The following is a 27017-nucleotide window of genomic DNA, read 5'->3' as shown; positions in this document are numbered from 1 at the left end:
TTGAATTAGTGGCTTTGCTAAAAGAACATTTCAACCCTAAGCCTAGTGAGATTGTGCAGCGGTTCAAGTTTAATTCAAGGAACAGGAAAGAGGAAGAGAGCGTAATGGACTATGTAGCGGTGTTGCGTAAATTAGCACAAGATTGCAATTATGGGGAAAAACCTGAAGGAAATGCTGCGAGATAGGCTAGTTTGCGGAATTATGGACAACCGAATGCAGCGTAGATTATTATCCGAGACTGGGCTTACTTATGAAAAAGCATTGGAACTTGCTCAAGCCATAGAGACAGCGAACCGAGATGTAAAAGAAATACAGGGTTCAGACAGGGCTAATGCTACGCAAGTTGCAGGTCAGGTTGTTGTGCACAAGTTGAACATGCATCAGAAACCACAACGTGAGCATGTGAAGGCATGTTATAGATGCAAGGGCGATCACCTGGCGAGTGAATGCCGGTTTCTGGAGGAAAAGTGCTACAAGTGTGGGAAACAAGGACACATAAAACGAGCTTGCAGGGCGAAATCACCTGTGGAGGAATCCAAACCAAAAGGAGGAGAAGAAAAAAACATGGAGCACACCACATCAGCGGGGAAGCTGAGGAAGAAGAAGAGGACATGTTCATAATGTATAGCATGTTAGAGAACATTCCAAAAGTGGCTCCTATCACATTGCAACTGACAGTAAATGACTCTAAGGTGAACTTTGAAGTGGATACAGGGTGCGGCATGACCATAATGAACAAAGCAGAGTACTCAAAATTGTGGAACCGTGCAAGAGTTCCAGAGTTAAAGCCTTGCTCCCTGCATCTTAAAACATATACAGGTGAATGAGTAGCGACATTAGGTACAGCTAAGGTAACTGTGCAACACAGGGACACAGTGGAACAGCTACCTGTAGTTATAGTATCTGGTACCGGACCAAACCTGTTCGGTCGGGGCTGGATAAAAGAACTTAAATTAGACTGGGGAGCAGTACATCAAATAGATGCGGGCAAACAGTTGACTTTGCAAGAAGTGTTGCATGAACATGAGAGTGTGTTCAAGGAGGAACTTGGCACATTTAATGGCCCCCCAGCTAAGATTTATGTAGACAAGGAGGCACCGCCAAGGTTTTTTAAACAACGACCTGTGCCTTATGCCATGAAGCCAAAGGTAGAGGCTGAGCTTGACCGTCTATTGAGAGAGAACATACTGGAGCCAGTGAAATGTTTGGAATGGGCAGCTCCCATAGTACCTGTGTTAAAACTGGACAATTCGGTAAGACTCTGTGGAGACTATAAATTGACTCTCAATCGGGTGTCCAAACTAGAGCAGTATCCTATTCCCAAAACAGAGGATCTCTTTGCAAACCTGGCTGGAGGAAAGAAATTCACAAAGTTGGATATGAGTCATGCCTACTTGCAGATTACACTGGATGACGAAGCAAAGAAGTATGTCACCATAAATACGCACAAGGGCTTGTTTACATATAACCGCTTACAGTTTGGTGTCTCATCTAGTCCAGCTATCTTCCAGAGGACAATCGAAGGTGTACTGCAAGGGATTCCACATGTTTCCATCTATCTGGATGACATTCTGGTGACGGGAAGAACCGACCAGGAGCATCTGAGCACTCGGAGAGGTACTACAGAGATTGGAGAGGGCAGGGTTCCGGCTCAAGAGGAGTAAGTGCAATTTCCTGGGGAATGAGGCAGTGCTCCTGGGACACAGAGTGGACACCACCGGGCTCCATCCACTCAAGGAGAAGGTACAAGCACTGCAGGACGTCCCTGCTCCTACAAATGTGGCTGAGTTAAAAGCTTACCTGGGACTGCTGAACTATTATAACAGGTTTTTACCAAACTTGTCAACTGTGTTAGCACCTCTTCACAAACTACTGCGCAAGGAGACACAGCGGCAGTGGGGAGAGGAGCAGTGGGTTTCATTTGAACAGTCCAAGAAACTGATGCTGTCGTCTGATGTGCTGGTTCACTACAATGCAGAGAAAGACATCATTCTCTCTTGTGACGCTTCACCTTATGGGGTGGGGGCAGTTCTTTCACACAGCATGGAAGATGGAACTGAAAGACCAATAGGGTTTGTGTCCCGAACTCTAACACCAGCGGAAAAAACTATTCCCAGTTAGACAAAGAGGGGGTTAGCAGTAATGTTTGGGTTACAGAGGTTCCACAAGTACATATATGGCAGGAAGTTCACCATATGCACCGATCATAAACCTCCTCTCTCTTTTCAACGAAATGAAAGCAGTTCCACAGATGGTGTCACCCCGGATCCAGAGACGGGCAGTGACGTTGAGGGCACATGAGTATGTCATCGTCTACAAGGCGGGCAAGTACCATGGGAACGCAGATGCCTTGAGCCTTCTTCCACTGCCAGGCACACCTATCCGTGCAGCTCCAGAGGACAGAGTTTTGATGTTGGAGGACACTGACACGGCACTTGTGACTGCAGAGCAAGTAAGAACATGGACAGGTAAAGATCCAGTACTGTCTAGAGTTCGAGAATATGTGGTGAGGGGATGGCCACAGCATCCGGAAGGGGCTGACTTCACACCCTACAGTGTCAGGAAAACAGAGCTGAGTGTGCAGGATGGTCGCGTGTTGCGGGGAGCACAAGTGATTATTCCACGGCCAGCACGACAGTCTATCCTAGAGCAACTACATCAGTGTCATCCTGGGGTCTCGTGTATGAAAGCCTTGGCTAGGAGTTACTTGTGGTGGCCAAAGCTAGATGAGATAGAAAATCTAGTCAAGACATGCAGCACTTGTCAGGAACACCGGAAGGCACCAGCAGCGGCTCCTCTCCACCCCTGGGAGTGGCCGGATAAACCATGGAGAAGATTGCACTTAGATTATGCGGGTCCATTCATGGGGAAGATGTTCCTCATAATCATTGATGCACATTCCAAATGGATGGATGTTTATCCTGTAAATTCTGCTTCCGCCACTACTACTATAGACTGCCTGCGTCGGAGCTTCAGTAATCGAGGGCTACCAGAGATCGTGGTGAGTGACAATGCCACTTGTTTTGTGAGTACAGAGACAAAAGAGTTCTTGAGAAAAAATGGCATAGTGCAGGTGACCTCGGCTCCATATCATCCGTCCTCGAATGGACTTGCGGAGAGAGCCGTACAAACATTTAAGGAGATGATGAAAAAAAGTGCAGAAGGGAGTTTAGCAGCCGAAGTGTCACGGGTTCTGTTCAGCTACAGAATAACGCCTCAATCCACCACAGGACTCTCTCCTGCTGAGATGTTATTAGGTCGTAGACTACGCTCCACTCTTGACCTTGTCCACCCAGACCTAAAAAGGAAAATGGAAAACAGACAAAACAAACAAAAAGAGAACCATGACAAAAGAACAAAGAGCCGAAGTTTTGGAGCAGGAGATGCGATCCTTACCAGGAATTTCAGTTATGGACCAAAGTGGATTCCTGGCTTCATAGACTCAATGACAGGTCCAGTATCATACAAGGTCATGTTGGGAGATGGTAGGGTAGTATGCAGACATGTAGATCAGATACTTCCCAGACAAGGGGAAATTGAAATGAAGGTTCCAGATGCAATGACTGAAGACATGGTTGCCCCCAGTTATCCAAGTGCATCTGTGGTGCCACCACCAGGGACAGAGATAATTCCACAGGAACCTATCCATCAAGAGGAAACCATTGTTGCAGAGTCAGATACTCTGAGCACTGCTCAGGAGCAGCTGGTGGCTTCACCACAAACAAGCAGGGACTTTACTGTTAGACGTTCACAAAGGACTCGCAAGCCACCAGAGAGATTGATACTGAACTGTTAGATTCGTCAAGTATGGAACATGATGAATGGAGACTCCTTATGTGACCCTCGGGAATGGTTGTTAAGAAATTCATACTGAAATCTTAAGGCGGGCGGGATATAGTAATCTGGGATGTTATGATTAAGGTTATCCACCAGGTGGTGTTGTAGCCAATGCTGCTACTAAGGTCAGAGGTTTGCTTCCTGCATAGGTCAGCACAAGGTGGAATGCCAGGATGCAGATGCAGGCTGTCTGTAAACGTGTTTCCCGGTTGTTAATAAAGTACTCGTGTTAATTCTACGATATTGCCTCTTTGAGTCCTTGTTCCACTTAATGGATTTATCACAGGCCTTATGAAGACATAGTGTTGTCTCCATAGTGAAGACACCTTCCATCGTATAGTGTGACACTACCTCTGTGCTAAGTGGGACTAAGGACAGATCTAACAGCCCAAAACTGGGCATCCATGAGGTGCTGTGGGCAGAATCTTTAACATCATGGCCCAGCACATCATTCACTTCTCCATCACCATGACGTCAGGAGATTAATCCTGATTCAATGCGGAGTGTCTGGCAGGAGCAGTACCAGGCATACCTTAGAATGAAATACAAACTTTGTGAAGCTGCTACACAGGGCTACCTGCAGGCTAAACAGCTGAAGCAGCAGGCTATATATAGAAAGAGCTAAGCAGTCCCTGAATCAACGGATCAGAGCAAAGCTCTGTAGACCTACCACATCCAATCAAGGATGGTGGAGGACAGCCAGGCAACTAACAGGAGGAGGAGGATCTGTGAACATTCCCATCCTCAAACATAGTGGAAGCCAGCACCTGAGTGCAAGAGACAAGGCTGAAGTGTTTGCAAGTGCCTTTAGCTAATAGTGTCGAGTAGATGATCCTACTTGGTCTCCTCCTGAGGTACCCACCATCACAGATATCAGTGTCTAGCCAATTCAGTTCCTCCTCACAGCATTAAGAAATGGCTAAGTGCATTGGACACAGCAAAGGCTATAGGCCCTGACAACATCCCAGCTGTAGTGCTGAAGAGCTATGCGCCAGAACCAGCTGCTCCCTTAGCCAAGCTGTTCCAGTCTAGCTATGACACTGGCATCTACCTGAGAATCACAGAATCACAGAAACCCCACAATGCAGATAGAGGCCATTTCAGCCCATCGAGCCTGCACCGACACATATCCCACCCGATCCCCGTAACCCCTACACCAACACATATCCCACCCTATCCCCGTAACCCCACATATTTAATCCCCCTAACACTAAGGGTCAATTTATCATAGGAAACCGGAGCACCCGGAGGAAACCCACGCAAACACGGGGAGAATGTGCAAACTCCACACAGACAGTCACCCGAGGCCGGATTCGAACCCGGGTCCCTGGCGCTGTGAGGCAACAGTGCTAACCACTATGCCACCGTGCTGGAAGATTGTTCAGAAACGTCCTAACCACAAAATGCTGGATGAATCTAACCCACCCACTATCAATCTCCGCCATCAGAAGTGTGATAACTGAGCAAATGATCAATTGCAGTGGTGCACTGGATGAGTGTGCAAGCTGAAAACCCATTCTGGGCAACATCCAACTTTATCTTATTTTCACCATGTCCCCTTTTTAATTTGCATAATCCCTACTTTGCTAAATGGAATGGTGAAATCTGCACCCCTTGGAACAATGCAGCAGTGATGCTGGCAGCAACCGTACTGGGGTTACTAGTTGTTAACATTCATACTCAGTTATATTTAATGCAAAGGAAGAACATATTGGGCAACAGTTAACCTAGATGTGTGGGGGAGGGAGAGGTCAAAGTCTCATGGGGAGCGTAGAGAAGAACATGATAATGGAAGTGACCAGGACATGCCCAAGAATGTACCACCATGCAATATCACATTACCCAGGGAACAAGAGGCCAATAAAAGGAGGCAGAATTCTTTTACTCAAGTCTTGCCATTTTTTTTATAGAATGACACTCGGGCAGTTGGGAAAATCATGTCAAGATTCAGTTGCTGGAATTAATTTTACTGCCTTCCATCTGATAGTGATCCAGCTTTGTCACTAGTGACTGCTTGGGCACATTCCTAATGAATCTAAATGCAAAGCATCTGCAAAGTAGATCAATGGAGTATTTCACAAAGTACAACTGTCTGGGGCTGGCTGGCTGCCAAGCACAATCTGCAGTTTGGTTCGATCGGTATTGGGAGCTGCTGTTTCCCCAAGTCCAAGGGTTGTCCTTCCTCTCAGATCCTCACTGTCTTGGTAACCAGCAGCATGAAGAAGAAAGATAAACTGGTAGGATTATCTTCATTCTTTGAGTCTTGAGCATCTGCAATATAACAGGAACTATACCTATTATCTCCTCAGATCCAAATGATTTTCAAGGAGGCCTTTTCTTCTGTCCTTTCCACCAACTGAGGTTAAAAAAAAAAAAAACTTGTGTTCAGGCACTGTTATTTGCACTTGTATTTGGTGTGCAAAAGAAAGGGTTACATGGATGGCATCCTTAATGCCATGACATTGTAGGAATGTCTAGTTCCTATCCAAAAGACAGGTCCACTCAGGCGATCAAATGAACGAGGTTTAATGAAAACTAACAGAGTTTAACGGATAACTACAGGAGAACATCGAATATAGGTCTAGTCAGTTCGGAGGCTCCACGAGGACTGCTTGGGCGGTCCCGTGGCTGACGTCATGACGTCGTCACGTTTTTCCCGCCGGTGGGGGATCACGTGATGAACGGCGTGACGTCATCGCGTTTACCTGCGCTATTAAAGTGATCGCGCTCTGTACATGTAAACAGTGAAAACAAAGATACAGACTCAGGCTGTAGCTAGCATATTATTAAAGGGAATTATATACAATTGATCGGAGTCCCTTAGTGGCTCCGTCACATGCGCCCCCACAGAATTGTCTTTAACAGCAAAAGTAAAATGGCGAGGAGGCCTGACAAGCCTGTCAGATCGACTTGTGTAGCCTTGAAGTGGAAGCTGATGGACGGCGGGCGAGCTGGCGGGCGGTTGCGTTTGATCTGGCAAGGCGATTGTGGGCGGTCGGCCACGTTTCGGCGGTTGTGCGATCTCGACTGGGCGGTCAAGGTCCAAGTGTGCCGGCTTCAACCGGTCAACCGAAATGTGGTCTGGTTTACCTCTGATATCGACCGAAAAAGTTTTGTCTCCCGGCTCTATCACGCAGAAAGGACCAGTGTAAGGGGGTTTGAGCGGATCCCGATGAGCGTCGTGGCGGATAAACACATAGTCGGCGTGCTTCAGCTCAGCTGGGACGTGGGAGCTCTGCAAGCCGTGATGCGACGTAGGCACTGGAGCGAAACTTCTGGCTGCCTCCTGGTGGCTGATGAGCTGCTGGGATGCGGACCATGGCTCTGTTGGAGTCGGAAGGAAATCCCCTGGTACACGTAGCGGCTGGCCAAATACGAGCTCCGCCGAGGACGATTGAAGATCTTCTTTAGGTGCCGTACGAAGACCCAAAAGGACCCATGGAAGCCTGTCCACCCAGCCCGCGCCTTGAAGGCTGGCTCACAGTGCGGCTTTGAGCGACCTGTGGAATCGCTCGCACAGCCCATTCGCCTGTGGATGGTAGGCAGTGGTGCGATGTAGCTTGACGCCGAGCCCCTGAGCCACAGCGTTCCAGAGCTCAGAAGAAAACTGCGGCCCACGATCAGACGAGATGTCCGCCGGTACCCCGAAACGGGCGACCCAAGCGGAGATGAATGCCCTGGCGACGTCTGCGGAAGTGGTGGATGACAAAGGAACCACCTCAGGCCATCTAGTGGTGTGGTCCACCATTGTAAGATGATGAGTAAACCCGTGCGAAGGCGGAAGTGGCCCCACCAGGTCCACATGCACATGATCAAACCTACGTTCCGGAACAGCGAAAGTGGCCAATGGAGCCTTGACGTGACGCTGCACCTTGGCCTTTTGGCAGACCACGCAGGTGTTGGCCCAGTCGCGGACATCCATGTGCATGCCCCGCCACACGAATTTGGATGACATCAGCCATTGCGAGGCCTTCATGCCAGGGTGCGACAACCCGTGTATGGCGTCAAAAACTTTTCGGTGCCAGGCGACCAGCACGATAGAGCGAGGATCTCCTACGGAGACGTCGCAGCGTAGCATAGTGCCCGCGGCATGGAATTTGACGTCGGCCGCTTGGAGGCTAGAAATCAAAAATCAAAATCAAATCAAATCAACTTTTATTGTCATTGTTAGTGCACAAGTGCAGTACAATGAAATGTAGGCTTCTACATGTAGGGTTGGTTCTGTAAGATTGGACTTCCGGATCCGAGGCTTGCTCCGCAGCCATGAGGGCATAGTCGATGCCGAGCTGGACTGCATGAACGGTTGCGCGGGAGAGGCAATCTGCCACCAAGTTGTCTTTACTGGACACATGCTGAATGTCAGTGGTGAATTCTGAAATAATTGTCAACTGACGTTGTTGCCGAGCTGACCACGGTTCGTTCGGCGGTCTTGGCCATAGCGAACGTTAGTGGCTTATGGTCCACAAAAGCCGTGAACGGACGGCCCTCTAGCAAGAACCGGAAATGGCGGATGGCCAGAAAAAGGGCCAGCAACTCCCGGTCGAACGTGCTGTACTTCCGTTCGTTTCGCCGTAGTTGACGGCTGAAAAACGCCAGCGGTTGCCACGTCTCATTCACCCACTGTTCCTGCACTGCGCCGATGGCATAGTCTGACACATCGGTGGTAAGGGCGATGGTGGCACCTGGCAGCAGGTGCGCCAGCCTGGTTGCATTGGCTAAGGCGCCTTTTGTGTCGACGAACGCCCAGTCCATGTCGACCGTCCAGCTAATCAGATCCTTGCCGGACTTGCCCTTGAGGGCCTCGTACAGCGGCTGCATGAGCAGAGCTGCATTAGGGACGAACCGGTGATAAAATTTACTATCCCGAGGAACTCCTGCAGGGCCTTGACAGTCTGCGGGTGCGGGAAAGAAGTAACTGCCTCCACCTTCGTTTGCAGGGGAATTGCGCCGTCCGATGTGATGCGATGGCCTAAGAAATCAATCTGCTGCAGGCCGAACTGGCACTTGGCTGGGTTGATGATCAAGCCGTGTTGACTGAGGCGTCAAAAGAGGGTGCGTAAATGGCAGATGTGCTCCTTTATTAGGGCTGGCAATGAGGATGTCGTCGAGGTAGACAAATAGAAACGAGGTCCCGAAGCACGGAGTCCATCAAGCGCTGGAAAGCCTGTGCAGCGTTCTTCAATCCAAACGGCATCCGCAGAAATTCAAACAGCCTGAATGGGGTGATGACTACAGTTTTCGGGACGTCTTGGGGGTGCACGGGGACCTGGTGGTAGCCACGGACAAGGTCGACTTTTGGGAAAAAAATGGTATTTCCCGCCAAATTGGCAGAGAAATCCTGAATATGAGGGATCGGGTACCAATCAGGAGTAGTGGCGTCGTTCAGGCATCAGTAGTCACCGCAAGGCCGCTATCCACCGCCAGGTTTCGGAACAATGTGGAGAGGCGAAGACCAGGGACTATTCGACCGGCGAATAATCCCTAGCCGCTCCATCGTGTCGAACTCCGCTTTCGCAGCCGTGAGCTTGCCAGGTTCGAGGCGCCGGGCCCGTGCATAGACCAGGGAGCCAGTAGTGGTGATGTGATGTTCGACACCATGTTTCGTGGCCGTGGAAGAGAAAGTGGGTCTGGTCAGTTCTGGGAAATCTCCGAGGAGGCGAGTGAAGTCATCCGGAGGTGGGAACGCACAGGAGACAGTGCGCAACACGGCGTTACCGCAGTGGCACGGGATGGAGTGAAAAGTGGCTGCATTGACCAACCAGCCTTACATTCACCAGGAGGCCGTTGGTGCACAAAAAATCCGCCCTGAGGATGGCTTGAGAGACTTTGGCCGTGATGAAATCCCAGTAAAACCGCTGGCCGCCGAAGCACACCTGGACCCGCCGTCTTCCGAATGTCCGAATGGCGCCGCCTCGAGGGAGAGGCCGTGCCCCCCGTCTTGTATATCAAGATTTGACGCGGGTAGGATGCTACACTGCGCCCCGGTGTCGCAGAGGAAACGTCAACCAGATAGGGAGTCGGTGATGAAGAGTTTTCCCAAATTACTGATTGCCATCGCAGCCACGGGGCGCTTGTTATAACCAGTCCTCTTTCGACAGGGTTGCTGTTGGGTTTTTTTTTTTGAGCGAAAAGCTGCAGGGAGGGCGGCAGCATCTTGCTTTCGCGCCAAAACGGGCGTGGTAGAAGCACAACCCCACAGGTTGAGGGGCTGGAGCAGCGTCTGTGGGGGATGGGCGCCTCGTGGCAGCGCAGTATTGCTGTGTCACCACGAAAATCTTGTCCGCTTCGGCAGCCAGCTCTGCGCAGTCTGTGACTTCCGACCTGGCTAGGGCAGCCTGAACTTACTCTGGTAGCTGGCTGAGGAATAGCTCCCTGAAGAGGAAGCGTTCGGAGCCCAGGAGCGTGAGCATTTGGCTCATGAGCTCGGACGGCTTGGAGTCCCCGAGGCCGGGTATAGCGAGCAGCCAGCGGGCGCGCACCGACTTCGTCAGCCCGAAGACCTGTAACAACCGCGCCTTTATCGTTTCATACTTGCGATCTTCTGGTGGATTACCAAGCAGGCTGATGATCCGCGAGGCTGTGGCGCTGTTGAGGGCGGAGACCACGTAATAGTAACGGGTCTGATCCGCAACGATGTTCCTGATTGTGAACTGGGCTTCAGCCTGGATGAACCACGCAGCTGGCTGTTGCTCCCAGAACTGCGGTAGCTTCAAAGCAATGGCATTCATTTCCATGTTCAGTAACTTCTGCGAAAACCGTTCGCAAAAGTCGGGGTCACCAATGTAGGAATGTCTAGTTTAATAGAATGTCTATTAAAGTGATCGCGCTCTGTACATGTAATCAATGAAAACAAAGATACAGACTCAGGCTGTAGCTAACATATTGTTAAAGGGAATTATATACAATTGATCGGAGTCCCTTAGTGGCTCCGCCACAACATCATCATATTGCAACATTTAAAGAAGTGTCATTTCTGTTACCTTTGCCCTCCTCATCTAACCCATAATCTTTGGAGCCCAGATCAGAGATATGTGGAGGGTACCTTGGAATGAAGAATGAAGATGACCCATTGGATCAAGTAGTCTGTTTTCTGCTAAATTTTACATTGGTGATAAATTGCTGGCCTTGAGTACTTACAACAGGCTTCCCCTTTCCCTCCTAGCATCCCCTGCCCACTACACCAGTGCGATATTTGCATTTTAATACTTGTAACCTGATAAGTGTCTCACAGTAACAGAGCACAGTTTTTGAGCTCTTGTCACCTTTGGGACCTGAAGCTGGTTGACACTTCCCAAACTCATTCCACTTAGGACCCTGAACTGACCAAAGAGGGTGACATGAGGACATACCATCTGTAAGGGAGTGTGCATGACCTCGAATAGCTGCATTGGGAGGGCAGTGTCTCTCAGCCGCTATCCTTTTCAATAGCAGTGCAGTCCTTTTGATGTATTTATCTTGTTTTGTAGAATATGACAGATAAACTTTAAAGCCTCATATTGTGTTTGCAGAACACTTGAACTCAGACTTTATTCAATTTCTTCTGGATGTGATTGAGGATGGGCTTTTGTCTGATTCCACTGAACAACTTCCAGACTTGTTTACGAATGTGCTGCTCTCTTTCAATCTCCACATGCTCGGTAAGTTACTCTCAGACATTTCACAGGCACACGGGCAGATTTTCCCTTCGGTGTCTCGCCCTCAGAGCTTGGCAGTACATAAGTGCTTATCAGAAGTTCCAGCATTAGCTGCCCACAACTTTCTGTCCAGCAAGAGCTCTTAATTACAGACACTGCAGAGCAAACTTTGCCCCAGCGTAGGTGATTGGAGTTCTAATCAGCTTCCTTTGGGAGTGATGGGATGAAGTCTTATGGTTTCAGGCCCCGTCAGGTGAGGTTCTGAATCGGTAAGCATAGGCAAGAGATTCTACTGAGAACAATGAGTCAGTCGAGGCTATTTTGTTGGAGTTCCCAGAGGACTTTTCAGAAAGTCGTCGGTATAGTGCAATAATTCAGACTTCCACAAATATGTTTAGACCAATTTACAATTTTTTCCCCCGGGGCTACGCCCCCCCACCCTTCCCGGCTACACTCTCTCTTTCCCCCCCCCCCCCCCCCCTTCCCGGCTACTCTCTCTTTCCCCCTCCCCCTCTTCCCGGCTACACACTCTCACACTCTCTCTCTCTCTCCCCCCCCCCCCACCCGGGGCTACTCTCTCTCCCCCGCCCCCCAACTACTCTTTTTCTCCCCCCCCCCCCCCCCCCCTCGGGCTACTCTCTTCTCTCTCCCCCTCCCCCCCCCTCGGGCTACTCTCTTTCCCCCCCCCCCCCCCCCCGACTTCTCTCATCCCCCCCACCTCCACCCCCTCGGGCTACTCACTTCACCCCCCGGGCTACTCTCCCCCTCCCCCTTCCCGGCTACACTCTCTTCCCCTCCAGAATGCAGTATGTGGTGTGTCAGTGCACAGCCTTAAATCAGATTTCAAACAGAAATGAGTGAAAAGCTTATTCATTTAAAGATGTTGATTTCTGGTATATGATTTCATCAATTAATGAAACCAAATTTTAGCCCAGAGCACTTTTACATAGACGCTTAGATAATGTGAGTTACAGCAAAATGTAATGCCCTTAGCATCGATTCCCATTGTTTTTTTATTGGAGTGATAACCTAATGCTGTGTTTCTTATTAAATTTAGCAGTGAGGTGCCATTTGTATTGCTGCTGTTGTAGAACTTTATACATCTACTTTACTGCACCAACATTGAACAGCTCAGAGGCAGCATATTAACCCTTTCAGAACCACAGCAGTATTTCCACACTCGAATCAATTCTATTTATTAGACTTCCATTTATAATTGGACATTCCCCATCATGCACTCAGGAAATAGCCCGGGACACTTCCTTTAAGATGGTCCGCCTCTTCCCTCCCACCTTGCTGGTCAGCAGACCTTTCTCCCATGGCCCCCCAGTCCTACCTTCTGTTTCTACAGTTTACTTTCTGTGTCACGCTTCATGTCACCTCTGTCCTGTAATGCCTGCTTATAATTATACATTATAAGATAAGCTGTCCATACTTGCCATTGTACTTACAGTACTTGTTAGTTCACCCACCACAGAGGGCACTGCTACTTTTGAAAATTGGCTCTCCAAAGCTTGCTTCCTTGGCTTCCTGTTTTAATTTTTATTTCATTCCCCTGACCATCTCCTCCCAAGAGGCCAGCCCTCTGATCTAATGTCTGAACCCTTCCAATGAGAGGCCAGGTTCTGGTCCAGGAGCTCTCCCGTGGCATTGCTCAGTCAGTTGGCGGATGCACTGTTTTATAGCAATAATAAGAGGTGTTTATGTAGTGGATAACATCACAGCCACTTATTTACAACGAGTTAATAAGTCAAATTCTATTTTTTTAAATGTTTAGTAATTTTTATGGGAATTCTAATGCTAAATAACAACACTTACCTATAACAGTGTCCTGCCATGCCACAAGGTGGTGCTGTTATCTATTCCCCACAACTCATTCACAATGCTTTCTGGGGAAAAGTAATTGCCATTTCAGCTCAGCCAGAATTTCAAATATCCAGAATATGGCTTTAAATATGTTTTTTTTAATTTCATATTACACAATAACATGATTATAATTATCCATTATTTTAATATCTTCATTACAACTTTTATTTGAAGGCCTCAACCTCTCCCAAAGGCCTGGGCTTGGACTTGATATTTTTGCCTTGATCTATGATTCTGTTAGCTGAAGTTAGATTGTGCGCTTTGAGCATGTGCAGTACACCTAATTTCCCAGAATGCACCAGTACCATTTCCTCAGCTGAACCAGTGATGCATCTTTCTTCAATCTCTAGCAGATTCCAAGCAGTTTTTCAGACTTAATGAAGAAAAGCTAGAGGCAAAATAGATCGAGTGTTTTTTTAAACCACAAGACTGTGTGCGTGTCAGAGAGAAAAATGAGAGACTATTGATTACACACCTGTTGTAGCTTTTCTTTCTATAAACCTCAAAAATAATTTCAAGCTTAAAACAGTGTCTTTTCTTATCTTAATTTGGATTTCCCTGCAAATAAAAATATAATTTAATTTTGAAAGCATCTAATCTCTGTTTTTCGTTAAACTAGAAAATGTAAATATTCTAATTGCTAGCTGTTATGTTCATTAATAAATAGACATTCTTATTATGAACACAGCTAGCTTCCAGCTAGTCATTTATTCAGTACACGTTCTCTAGGTATAGTATCTGTGTGCAGGCTGCCATCTTGACTGTTGCCTTGTGGGTAGCCTAGTGCCTCATGGGTAATGTAGTCTTAATATATATACAGCTGGGTAGTGTAGTCTTATACATACAGCTATATACAGCTCTACGGCTCCACCTAGTGTCCACTATAGAATGACATGTTATTGATCGTTACACTAGCAACTGTCAAACGAGTCTTAATTTGAGTTATTTTTCAAATAAAAAAAGTCTTGAACTTTGAAAGCAAACAGAAGCTCTGATTATCACCTGTTTTAATGATGATTAGTAATTAGAACGTCTACATTTTCTTACCGCTATAAAACAAATAGGGAAGGGAGAGCGAGAAAGATCATCACAAAACATCAAATTCAATGTTTACCAATAGCCCTTAGAAAATCACAGTGTTGTTAGAAGTGGGATCCCATCCACCCAGTGCTGTGAGACACTTCACTGCTGCTTGACACCACGAATCTATCAGTGAATGGAACCTCACGTTCCATCCCAGTCCTGCCAAATCTCAAGTTGCCCCTTCTCAGTGATGTAGAACTTTTCAGCCTTGACCTCGACAGCCGGGGAATGAATAAAAAGAAGGCATAATGTTTGAATATCCAACCACTGCAGGGCAGCAATCAATTAGCCAATAAAAGGCTGATCTGCACAGCCATACACACCACGCCAAGCGCTGAGTCAATGTGGAGCCCCAAATGTAAATGGGGCTGTAGTTAATCTGAACTGAACCAGTCCAATCCTGTATCCTCTTGTAAATCAGAAGTGATGGAGTGAAAAGAGCTGCTCTTTGTGTTGTGCACATTGTGCTAACTAAAACATTTACTGCTTACAGTGCCATCCAGCAATGTCATCATGAAAACACTGTCTAAACGGGAGAATGTGAAGGTGTTTACAGAGAAATTATTGCTGCTGTTAAACCGAGCAGGTGAGGATCAAATCAGGAGGTATTATTTTGTTATCATTCGGTCTGTGTATGACCAGTGCTCCTCCTGCAGCCATTCCAGGTCATGCTGTGTCTGTAGTAATGTGGGATTGCTGTTCTGGTGTGAACAAGTGCAAGTTACACAATCGTATTTAAAGCTGAACCCATCAGTGGTGGCAAGAGCTTGTTCTATTGCTGTAGCCCTGCTGGCTCCTGGTATAACAAGTGGCAGCACCACAGTAAATCGCAGAGTTCAGCAACCATAAAAACCTACTAACAAACCCGCTTACGGCATCGAGTGCTTTGGGGGTCGGGTGCACGGGTGTGTCTGGGTGTTGGGTGGGTGAGGGGGTGGGGTACTCTGGGGGTGAGGGGGTGGGGTACTCTGGGGGTGTTGGGCGGGTGAGGGGGTGGGGTACTCTGGGGGTGTTGGGCGGGTGAGGGGGTGGGGTACTCTGGGGGTGTTGGGCGGTGAGGGGGTGGAGTATTCTAGGGGTAGGGCCGATGGGGGTGTTGGGCAGGTGAGGGGATGGAGTACTCTAGGGGTAGGGCCGATGGGGGTGTTGGGCAGGTGAGGGGGTGGGGTCCTCTGGGGGTAGGGCCGATGGGGGTATTGGGCAGGTGAGGGGGTGGGGTACTCTGGGGGTAGGGCCGATGGGGGTATTGGGCGGTGAGGGGGTGGAGTACTCTGGGGGTGTTGGGCAGTGAGGGGGTGGAGTCCTCTGGGGGTAGGGCCGATGGGGGTATTGGGCAGGTGAGGTGGTGGAGTACTCTAGGGGTAGGGCCGATGGGGGTATTGGGCGGTGAGGGGGTGGAGTACTCTAGGGGTAGGGCCGATGGGAGTATTGGGCAGGTGAGGTGGTGGAGTACTCTAGGGGTGTTGGGCAGTGAGGGGAACACATTTTGCCTCATCCCAGGCATCAATTTAACTCCCCTTCACTACACCCTGTCCTGGGTGTCCCTCGTGATATGGTGACCAGGACTGTAGCTCATCCTCCAGCTGGGGCTGGACCAGCGGTTTGTGCAAGCACACAATCACATGCTGAGCTTTGTGCTCTATCCCCATGGTTACACTGCCCAGGCTCTCTATCTGCTGTGGCTGGATGCACCCTGCACTAATGAAGTCAGGGATTGATGCACCAGTACCCCAAGTTCCCCTCCTGTATCATATCATGTAGAATAATACTGTGTTCCTGAGAGACATCACTAGTTACCTACTTCTATGCCAATCCCGGTCCACTTACAACTACACTTTGCTTCCTCTGCTTCAGCCAATTTTCAATTCATTTTAGATTAATTCCACCTGTTCTGTGCCTTCTATCCCTGTAGACAGATCTTCTGTGTGAAACTGTATCAAAACCTCTTTAGAAATCAAAAAAAACACTTTGACTGAGGAGCATTTACCAAACTACTAAGAGATAGAATGATACAGCACAGCAGGAGGCCATTTGTCCCATCGTGCTTGTGCCAACTCTTTAAAAGAGCTGTCCAATTAGTCCCACTCTCCTGCTCTTTCCCCATAGCCCTTCAGTATTTATCCAATTCCCTTTTGAATGTTATTATTGAATCTGCTTCCACCCTTTCAGGCAGTGCATTCCAGATCACAGCAACTTGCTGCGTAAACAAAATTCTCCTCCTCCTTGTAGTGTCCGTGTGTAGATAAAGACACTGAAGACAGGAGTTGGTTCATAGGTATTTACTGTCTGGGGGGGGTTCTAAAGGATATACACAATACACAGGCTTATATAGCCCAAGTGGCAATTACCGGCATTGCGCACACCTGGGGCTCTTAAAGGCACATACACCACAATTCCTCCCCTTCTAGCTAACTAGTACATCATATTTTAAGTAATTATTAATTACATGTTATATGCAAAATAATATACATTGCTGTATTAATTAATTATAAGTTAGTCTCTCAGGAGGCTTCCTGACTCGGTCCGGATAACGCCTCGGGGGTGTAGTAGTTTCTGGTGGTGTAGTAGGTTCTTCTGGTAAGGCTGATTCGGCTTGAAGGCCAGTATCGGGTTCCAGTATCACCGGATTGGAGGTAGATATGGGTATCTCTACTTCATCGTTAGATGTATAGCGTGGTGGTGTAGGTTGTCCCTTTTCGGATGACTTGATGATTTGGTCAGCATGGCGCCTTATTATGCTTTCTCCGATGTCCACGGTATACATCAGTGGTCCTAGTCGTGTGCAGATAGTTCCAGGCTGCCATTTCTCGGTACGGTAGTCCCGGGCCAAAACCGGTTGGCCTATCTGGAAGGCCCTAGTTGGCCTTTCATTCATGCCCTGAAACTGCCGGTTCTCCACGTCCCTTCGGATGTTGGGCTTGACCAAATCCAGCCGGCATCTTAGGTTTCTATTGTAGAACATCATGGCGGGAGTTTGGTTTGTAACCATATGTGTTGCATTCCTATATGCAAATAAGAAGTTATCCACCTTGTGCTGAAGTTTTATGTTTTCATTACCCATGGCCTTTATGGCCTTCTTGAAGGTCTGGACAAACCTTTCAGCCAATCCATTGGTGGCGGGATGGTATGGGGCGGACGTGTAGTACTTTACCCCATTGTTCTTTAAGAACTTTCTGAATTCTTCGGACACGAATTGCGGTCCATTATCAGAACATATCTGTTCCGGCAGCCCATTCCTGGCAAATATGGTCCTTAATACTGTGATGGTTTTTTCCGTGGTGGTGGAGGACATCTTTATTACCTCCGGCCACTTGGAGTGTGCATCAACTGCGATTAAGAACATTGAGTCCATAAATGGACCAGCAAAGTCGATGTGCACCCTTTGCCAGGGAGATGAGGGCCACTCCCATGGATGTAGAGGGGCCTGTGGCGGAGCATTTTGGACCTTCTGGCATCCTAGGCAGCTCTTGGTCATGTCTTCGATGTCTCCATCGATACCTGGCCACCATACAAACGCCCTAGCTAGGTTCTTCATTTTCACTCCACCCAGATGCCCCTCGTGAAGCTCCTTTAGCACTTTATCCTGGAGTTTGGGTGGAATCACCACTCTGGATCCACACATCAAGGTTCCTCGGCACACTGACAGCTGTTCTCTTCTTTGCGAGAATGCTGGCAACAGTGGTTCGCCATGTGCTGGCCATCCCTTCATTGTTAAATCGTAGACCCGTGAGGGAGTAGGGTCATTTCTGGTCTCCCTTTCAATGGCAGAATTTGTCACCGGTAGACATTCCACTATGGTAGAGTGGAATATCTCTACTGGGTCTACTGTAGGTGCCTCTTCTATCGTTGGCAACGGCAGGCGCGATAAACCGTCAGCATTCCCATGCTGTTTTGACCCTTTGTATTCAATGTTGTATTGGTGTGCCCCTAGAAAAAGGGACCACCTCTGTAGTCTTTGTGCCGTCATAATGGGGACACATTTCTTAGGGTTGAATATGGAGATGAGGGGTTGATGGTCAGTCAGCAAGGTAAATTTTTGTCCGTGTAGGTAATGGTTGAATTTCTTCACTCCCCATACCAGGCTGAGTGCTTCCCTGTCTATCTGGGAATAGTTACGCTCAGCTGAGTTCAATGAGCGTGACGCAAAAGCTATCGGCCGTTCCGAGCCATCAGGGAATCTATGGGACAATACCGCTCCTATGCCGTAAGGGGACGCATCGCACGCCAGTCTGATTGGTAGTGATGGGTTGTAATGAGCCAAAACTTTCTCGGATGTGATTAAGTCTTTACATTTATGGAAGGCACGTTTACAGTCTTCGTTCCATTTCCAAATCACTCCTGTGTGTAGAAGATCATTAAGAGGGTGTAGAATAGTTGATAAGTTCGGTAAAAATTTATGATAGTAATTTATTAATCCCAGGAATGACCTCAATTGTGAAACATTTTCAGGTGCTGGGGCTTTTATAACTGCTTCAATTTTTTCAGGTGACTTATGCAACCCTTCCTTATTAATTATGTGGCCACAATATGATATCTGATTTTGGAAAAATTCGCACTTGGGGCGATTTGCTCGTAGGCCCCGTTCTTTCAGCCTAGTGAGCACCTGCTCCAAATTGGCAAGGTGCTCGTTGTCGTTTTCTCCTGTTATAAGGATGTCGCCTAGGTAACACTGAGTCCCCGGAATCCCTTGCAGGACTTGCTCCATAGCTCTTTGCCAGATAGCTGGAGCTGATGCTACTCCAAAAACCAGTCGATTGTACTGGTACAGGCCTTTGTGTGTGTTTATTGTGAGATACTTTTTAGAGGTCTCCTCAACCTCCATCTGTAGATATGCCTGTGCCAAGTCAATTTTTGTGAAACGTTTCCCTCCGGATAGTGAGGCGAAAATATCTTCTATCCTCGGAAGAGGATACTGTACCGTGTGAAGGACCGGGTTTACAGTCACCTTAAAGTCCCCACAGATGCGAATTTTTCTCTGTTCCTCAGAGTTATTTTTCAATGCTTTTTTCATGACTGGAACGATGGGTGTTGCCCATTCGCTCCAATCTATTTTGGATAATACGCCTGCCTTTTCCAAATTCTCCAGCTCTGCCTCGACTGCCGGACGTATTGCGTATGGCACCGGTCTTGCCTTAAAAAACTTTGGAATTGCTGCATCTTCCACTTTTATTGAGGCGGTGATGCCTTTCAAGGTTCCTAGTTTCTCTTGAAACACTTCTTTGGCGTTGGCCAAGATGTCTTTTAATCGTTCAGGTATGATGTCATCATTGTTTTTTTCCTTACTGGTCACCGTCAGTGCCTGAATGGAGTGCCAGTCTAAACGTATCTTCCTTATCCATTCACGTCCCAACAACGGTGGACCACCATCTTGTAGAATGTATAAATACAACTTTTGTATTTCTTTGCCGTTGTATACCACAGGCACCTTTATTTTTCCTTTGGGGTATACTTTCTGCCCCGTATATGTTTTTAAGATAATGGATGTGTCTTTTAGAGGTATATGCGAAAATAGCCTCTCGTAATCTCGTCGATTTATTACGGTTAGAGCTGATCCTGTATCTAGCTCCATTTTAACTGGGGACCCTGCTATTATGAGGGTAACCCAAATGGTCTGGTAATCTTCATTGGCAATTACATTATGTAATTTGAGAGAGCTTAGTCTCTTGTTCCCGGAGTCGCTATCGCTCTTCTGGTCTTTGGAGCTACTGTCCGTCATCATTTGTACCTTTCTGTGCTTTTCCTTATTGATTCTTTTCCCATTAGTGGATTTTTTATTTTCAGATCGGCATACACGTGGAATGTGTCCCATCTTTCCGCATCGCTTGCATGCTTTTTCTTTGAACCAGCAATCCCTCTGGTCATGGTTGGATCTGCCGCAGCGATAACATCTTTCGAAACCCCGTGTCATTTCATGGGTGCCGAAGTCCTGTGGCCTTTGCTGTATCTTTGCCGCTCCTATTGCACTGAAAGCCTTGTCCAGTGTTAAATCTTTTCCAGAAGATACCTTTTTTTGTGTTTCTACACTTAGGGGATCGCAGATGAATTTGTCTTGCAGAGAATCTGCCAGTCCTGCCTCGAATTGGCAGTGTAGGGTATCAACAATCTCCTCAAAATTCTTGTCCATCGGTTCGGCTGGAGTGATTAAGTTGCGTAACAGCTTGTATGTTTCTGCGCCCATTAGATCCAGAAGCACTGAAGCTTTTTTTTCATCTTCTATTCCATTTGCGGTGCAAAACACCTCCACTCTTTCTACATATGTGGTCCAATCCTCTATCTTGTTATCAAAAACATCAATATTGCCAAAGTTAGGCTCTGTTTCATTATCAAAAGCATCAATATTGCCAGACTTAGGCATTTCAAAAATAGATATGGCGCTTCCCGCGCTTTTTTTTTCTCTGTAGCAACGATATGGCGCTTCCTGCGCTTTCCCGCCGCTGCTACCGATAACAATGCTGTTTTACTGTGGTTTCCGTTTATTCACTGTTGGAGACTCGTTCCCGACGGAGGTCTAAACGCTGACCTGCTTGCCGCGCCGGCCGTCTCCCGAGTGCACCCTCCCAGTCCGTTATTGCTTGCCTCCGATTTCGCTGCCTGTCTCAGCTGTAGAGCCCGCCGCTGGAGCACCAGCCTGACGCCCAGGAAGGATTAGCGCAGTACCTGCCACCAGCTTGGCCAGCTGGTGAAACCACAGTTTCTATTACTTCCTTGAGTCTTCTGGACGCTGGAGGAATCGATGTCCTTGAGGTGCTGCCGAATTGCAGGTAAGTCCGTTTCCACTTCGTCGCCACTGTAGTGTCCATGTGTAGATAAAGACACTGAAGACAGGAGTTGGTTCATAGGTATTTACTAAGCAAGTCTGGGGGGGGTTCTAAAGGATATACACAATACACAGGCTTTTATAGCCCAAGTGGCAATTACCGGCATTGCGCACACCTGGGGCTCTTAAAGGCACATACACCACACTCCTCTCTGGCTCTTTTGCCAATTATCTGTCCTCTGGTTAATGACTTTCCTGCCAGTGGAAACAGTTTCTCCCTATTTACTCTTTCAAAATTGTTCATGATTTTGAACACCTCTATCAAATCTCCCCTTAACCTTCTCTGCTCCAAGGCGACCAATCCCAGCTTCTCCAGTCTCTCCATGTAACTGAAATCCCTCATCCCTGTAAATCTCCTCTGCACCCTCTCCAAGGCCTTGATATCCTTCCTAAAGTGTGGTTCCCAGAATTGGCCACAATACTCCAGCTGAGGCCTAAAGTTTTAGCATAACTGCCTTGCTTTTGTTTTCTATATCTCTATTTTTAAAGCTAAGGATCCCGTATACTTTTTTAACAGGCTTATCAACTTGTTCTGCCACCTTAAAAGATTTCTGTACATACACCCCCAGGTGTCTCTGTTCCTGCACCCCCTTTAAAATTGTACCATTTAGTTTATATTGCCTCTCCTCATTTTGGCTGTGATACTAGCTGACTGCCACCAATATTCTCTCCGAGGAAAAAGAGCAACACACTGGTTGTTGACTTCCTCAAAGACCTAGCACCCCTTACATAGAATTACATAGAATATATAGCACAAAAAAGGCCATTTGGCCCAACTAGTCTGCTGGTGTTTATGCTCCCATTCCATCAGCCTTTCAGCATATCTTTCTATTCCCTTTTCTCTCATGTACTCATCTAGTTTCCTTTTGAAAGCATCCAAGCTATTTGCCTCAACCACTTCCTGTGGCAGAGTGTTCCACATTCTGATCACTCTCTGAGTAAAGACATTTCTCCTTATTTCCCTATCTTGTATTTATAGCCCCTAGTTTTGGATTCTCCCACAAGTGGAAACATTCTCGCCAACCCATTCATAATACCTCTAAGTAAAAAGCCCCAACCTGTTCAATCTTTCCCGATAGCTGGAATCTCTCAGTTCTGGTACCATTCTTGTAAAATTTTTTGCACTTTCTCCAGTGCTTCTATGTCCTTTTTATAGTATGGAGACCAGAACTGTGCACAGTATGGCCTGACCAGGGTCCTGTACAATAACTTGACTACTTTTGAATTGTATACTCCTAGAAATAAATCCTAGTGCTTTGTTAGCATTTTTAATTAATTTGCTTACCTGCAATGCTGCTTTTAATGATTTGTTCATCTGTATCCCTAAAACCCTTTGCTCTTCTACTCCCTTCAGTTTCTTATTTTCTAAGGAGTTGGATGATGTTTCTGTTTTTCCGACCAAAGTGTATCACCTCACATTTATCTATGTTAAAGTTCATTTGCCACTTTACTGTCCAGTCTGCAAGTTTCCTAATTTTTTCCTGTATTATGTTGCATTTTTCCTCAATGTTAGCTATACCCACACTCCCAGTCTGGCATCATCTGCAAATTTTGATATTGAGTTACTTAATCCCAAGTCCAAAACATTAATGTAAACTTTAAATAACATTGGTCCCAGTACTGATCCTTGTGGAACACTGCTTTCTACCTTTCTTCAATCTGAATAACTACTCTTCACCCCTACTCTCTGCTTTCTATTTTTAAGCAAATTTGCTATCCATTCAGCTATTTGATCTCTGACTCCACGTGCCCTAACCTTTGTCATGAGCCTACCGTGTGGTACCTGATCCAAGTATATGACATCTATTGCATTACTCTTGTCGACTCTCTGTTAAATCTTCAAAGAATTCTATCAAGTAGTCGGAATACATGCTGACTTTTTTATATTTTCTGTCTCTAGATGCTCTTTCACTTCTTTTAGTATAGATTCCAGTATCTTTCCTATAACTGACATTAAGCTGACTTGGTCTATATTTCCCAGGTTTTGTTCTATTTCCCTTTTTTGTATATAGGAACAACATTAGTTGTCCTGCAGTCCTCTAGCACTACCCACTCTCCCATGGAACTTTTGTACATATAAAGAAAGACTTGCATTTATAGAGCGCCTTTCACGACTTCCGGACGTCCCAAAGCGCTTTACAGCCAATGAAGTACTTTTGAAGTGTAATCACTGTGGTAGTGTAGGAAACACAGCAGCCAATTTGTGCACAGCAAGCTCCCGCAGACAGCAATGTGATAATGACCAGATAATCTCTTTCAGGGAAGTTGATGAAGGGATAAATATTGGCCAGAACACTTCTAAATAGTGCCATGGGATCTTTTACGTCCCCCAGAGAGAGCAGATGGGGCCTCGGTTTAACATCTCATCTGAAAAACGGCACCTCCGACAGTGCAGCACTCCCTAACTACTGCACTGGAGTGGGACTTGAACCCACAACCTACTAACTCAGAGGAGAGGGTGCTACCAACTGAGCTGACACTTAAACTAGTGCCATTGCTATCTCCTCCCTAGTTTCCTTGAGTATTTGTGGTTGCATACCTTCCGGACCTGGGGGTTTATCCTGGTTTTGTTTTGCTAGTTTGTTAATTATTTTCTCCTTTTCTATCCCAACTGTATTAATATTCTTTTGAAGCTGATCCTTTAGTGAACTGCCTATTTTGTTACCACCTTCAGTAAAAACTGAGGTGAAGTAGTTATCCAATACATCTACCATTTTTTGTCATTTCCCCAGAGCTTACCTTGCTCATTCCTTAGTGGCCCCATCCCTAACCTTTAATTTATAGGAGAGGAATAGCCCACTGCAGTCTGTCCTCTCGCTTCCTCAGCACCATGTTCCAAGTTACTAAAACTGTAGCCTAACATACACTCAACATGGCTATATTTACTAATGCCTTTCCTGCACCGTCCATGGCAACAGCCATCTCATATAGTAATGATCCTGGTACATATCCAAGCAGTGGGGTTAATACCCAGACAGTTATGTTATTTTGCAAAAATATCTAAAACCAAAGGAAAAGTTGGGAAGGAGAAAAGACCATCCAACAACTGGTACATTAACTCTCCCATCAGAGCCCCTCCCTCTGGTACATTAACACTCCCATTAGAGCTCCTCCCTCTGGTACATTAACTCTGCCATCAGAGCCCCTCCCTCTGGTACATTAACTCTGCCATCAGAGCCCCTCCCTCTGGTACATTAACACTCACATCGAAGCCCCTCCCTCTGGTACATTAACACTCCCATCAAAGCCCCTCCCTCTGGTACATTAACATTCACATCAGAGCCCCTCCTGTTACGTCCGTGTATAATCAAACACAGACTGCGGAGAACGGTACAAATGGTGTTTACTCAACGTGGCTCAGACTGCAACTGAACTGTACAGATTACTACTCAACGTTATATACAGGTGTGGTCACTGCCGGTACTACAGTATACATGAACTGTAAAAAGTAGTTCTCCCCCTTAAAGGTACATACATTACAATTCCTCCCCTTTTAGATTAACAGTACCATAACACTCATTTAACAATTAAATATCAAACTAATTACAATTAACACGTTTAACATGCAACATTAGCTGAAAATAGTCTATTTATAAATTCAGCCTTTGGGGAGGCTTCCTGATCCTTTCTGGATAGCGCCTTTCCCGAGTGTCTTGCTCTTGGTGCAGAGGTGATTCTGGCCCCCTGTCGTCGGTTGGTTCATCAGCTTCCGATGCTACTGTTTCTGGGGTAGATGCTACCTGTACATCGGGTTCATCACCAGGTACGTATGGGCGAGGCATGGGGTTGACTTGTTCCTGTGACTCTAGGATCTGGTCAGCATGGCATCTCGCGATGCTCTCCCCAACGTCCACTGTGTACATTAGTGGGCTCTGCCGTGTGCATATCGTTCCTGGCTGCCATTTTTCTGTTCGGTAGTTGCGGGCCAAGACTGGTTGCCCTACATTGAAGCTCCTTGTTGGCTTCTCATGGATGTGCTGGAATTGCTTACTCTCAACATCTCTTCGTATGTTTGGTCTGAGCAAATCCAGGCGAGATCTTAACCTTCGGTTAAAGAACATCATGGCTGGGGCCTGGTTGGTGACTGCATGTGTCGCATTCCGGTAGGCAAACAGGAAATTGTCCACCTTGTGCTGCTGCAGTGGAATGTTGTCATTGTACATAGCCTTTATTGCCTTCTTAAAGGTTTGTACGAACCTCTCAGCCAATCCATTTGTGGCTGGATGATACGGGGCGGTTGTGTAATGCCTTACCCCATTCTTTTTCAAGAACCTCCGGAACTCTTTGGACACAAACTGTGGTCCGTTGTCGGAGCAAATCTGTTCTGGCAAGCCATTCCTGGCAAAAATGGTCCGTAGGACTGCAATAGTTTTCTCCGTGGTGGTGGAGGACATTTTGATGACCTCGGGCCATTTCGAGTGCGCATCCACGGCTATTAAAAACATTGAGTCCATGAATGGACCAGCAAAATCAATATGCACCTGTTGCCATGGAGATGAGGGCCACTCCCATGGGTGTAGAGGGGCCTGTGGTGGTGCATTTTGGACTTTCTGGCATCCTGAGCAGCTCTTGGTCAGGTCCTCGATTTTGTTTATCGATTCCCGGCCACCACACATAAGCCCTGGCTAGGCTTTTCATTTTTACCCCTCCCAGATGACCCTCATGAAGCTCATTGAGCACTCTATCCCTTAACTTGGGTGGAATTACCACTCGGGATCAACACATCAAGGTCCCCCGGCACACTGACAGCTGTTCTCTCCTTGTCGAGAATGCTGGCAACAGTGAGTCGCCATGTGCTGGCCATCCCTTCACCGTCAAATCACATACCCGAGACAGTGTCGGGTTATTTCGGGTTTCCTTTTCGATACAAGCGTTAGTTACCGGTAGGTATTCAACTATAGTCAAATGGAATATTTCGACAGGATCCACTGCTGGTGCTTCCTCCGCAGAAGGCAGTGGCAGGCGTGATAGCCCATCAGCATTTCCATGCTGTTTCGTGCCCTTATATTCAATCTCATATGGTGCGCCCCTAGAAAAAGGGACCATCTTTGTAGCCGTTGCGCAGTCATCACCGGAACGCCCTTCTTTGGATTAAAAATGGAGATAAGAGGCTGGTGATCAGTCAGCAAGGTGAATTTCTGCCCGTGCAGATAGTGATTGAACTTTTTCACTCCCCACACGAGGCTGAGGGCCTCCCTGTCAATCTGGGCGTAGTTACGCTCGGCTGAGGTTAGTGATCGTGATGCAAAGGCTATTGGCCTTTCTGAGCCGTCCGAGAATTTGTTCGACAGCACCGCTCCAATGCCGTAGGGTGACGCATCACATGCCAACCGAATTGGTAATGCTGGGCTGTAATGGGCCAATACCTCTTTCGATGTGATTAGTGTTTTGCTCTTCTGGAAAGCTCATCTACATTCATCACTCCACTTCCATGGCACCCCAGTTTGCAGTGGGGTGTTCAGTGGGTGTAGTATTGTAGACAAATTTGGCAAGAACTTATGGTAGTAGTTTACCAGCCCGAGGAACGACCTCAGTTGTGACACATTTTCCGGTGCTGGAGCCTTGACTACTGCCTCAATCTTCTCTGGGGACTTATGTAACCCCTCTTTATCGATCACGTGGCCACAATACGAGATCTGTTTTCTAAAAAACTCGCATTTGAGGCGGTTAGCTCGGAGCCCATATTCCTGCAATCTAGTGAGCACCTGCTCCAGGTTGGCAAGGTGAGCACTGTCATTTTCGCCCGTGGCCAGGATGTCGTCCAAATAACACTGGGTCCC

The 27017-nt window shown here is 47.2% G+C and overlaps 1 protein-coding gene across 1 annotated transcript in view; it reads left to right on the top strand.

Annotated features, from left to right (window-relative positions):
* Positions 1–27017, top strand: part of nckipsd (NCK interacting protein with SH3 domain) — a 282238-nt gene that overhangs the window by 233441 nt on the left and 21780 nt on the right. The window contains exons 7-8 of the mRNA XM_085999969.1: positions 11346–11474; positions 14914–15006. Coding sequence (XP_085856095.1) covers positions 11346–11474; positions 14914–15006 — 222 coding nt within the window. The remainder of the gene's footprint in view (positions 1–11345; positions 11475–14913; positions 15007–27017) is intronic.

Source organism: Somniosus microcephalus, chromosome 11 (genome assembly GCF_052327205.1).
Source record: "Somniosus microcephalus isolate GS21.2 chromosome 11, FLI_Smic_1.0, whole genome shotgun sequence".
NCBI classification, from domain to species: Eukaryota; Metazoa; Chordata; class Chondrichthyes; order Squaliformes; family Somniosidae; genus Somniosus; species Somniosus microcephalus.
Note: the sequence above shows the minus strand (reverse complement) of the source record. Positions and strands in the feature narration are given on the sequence as shown.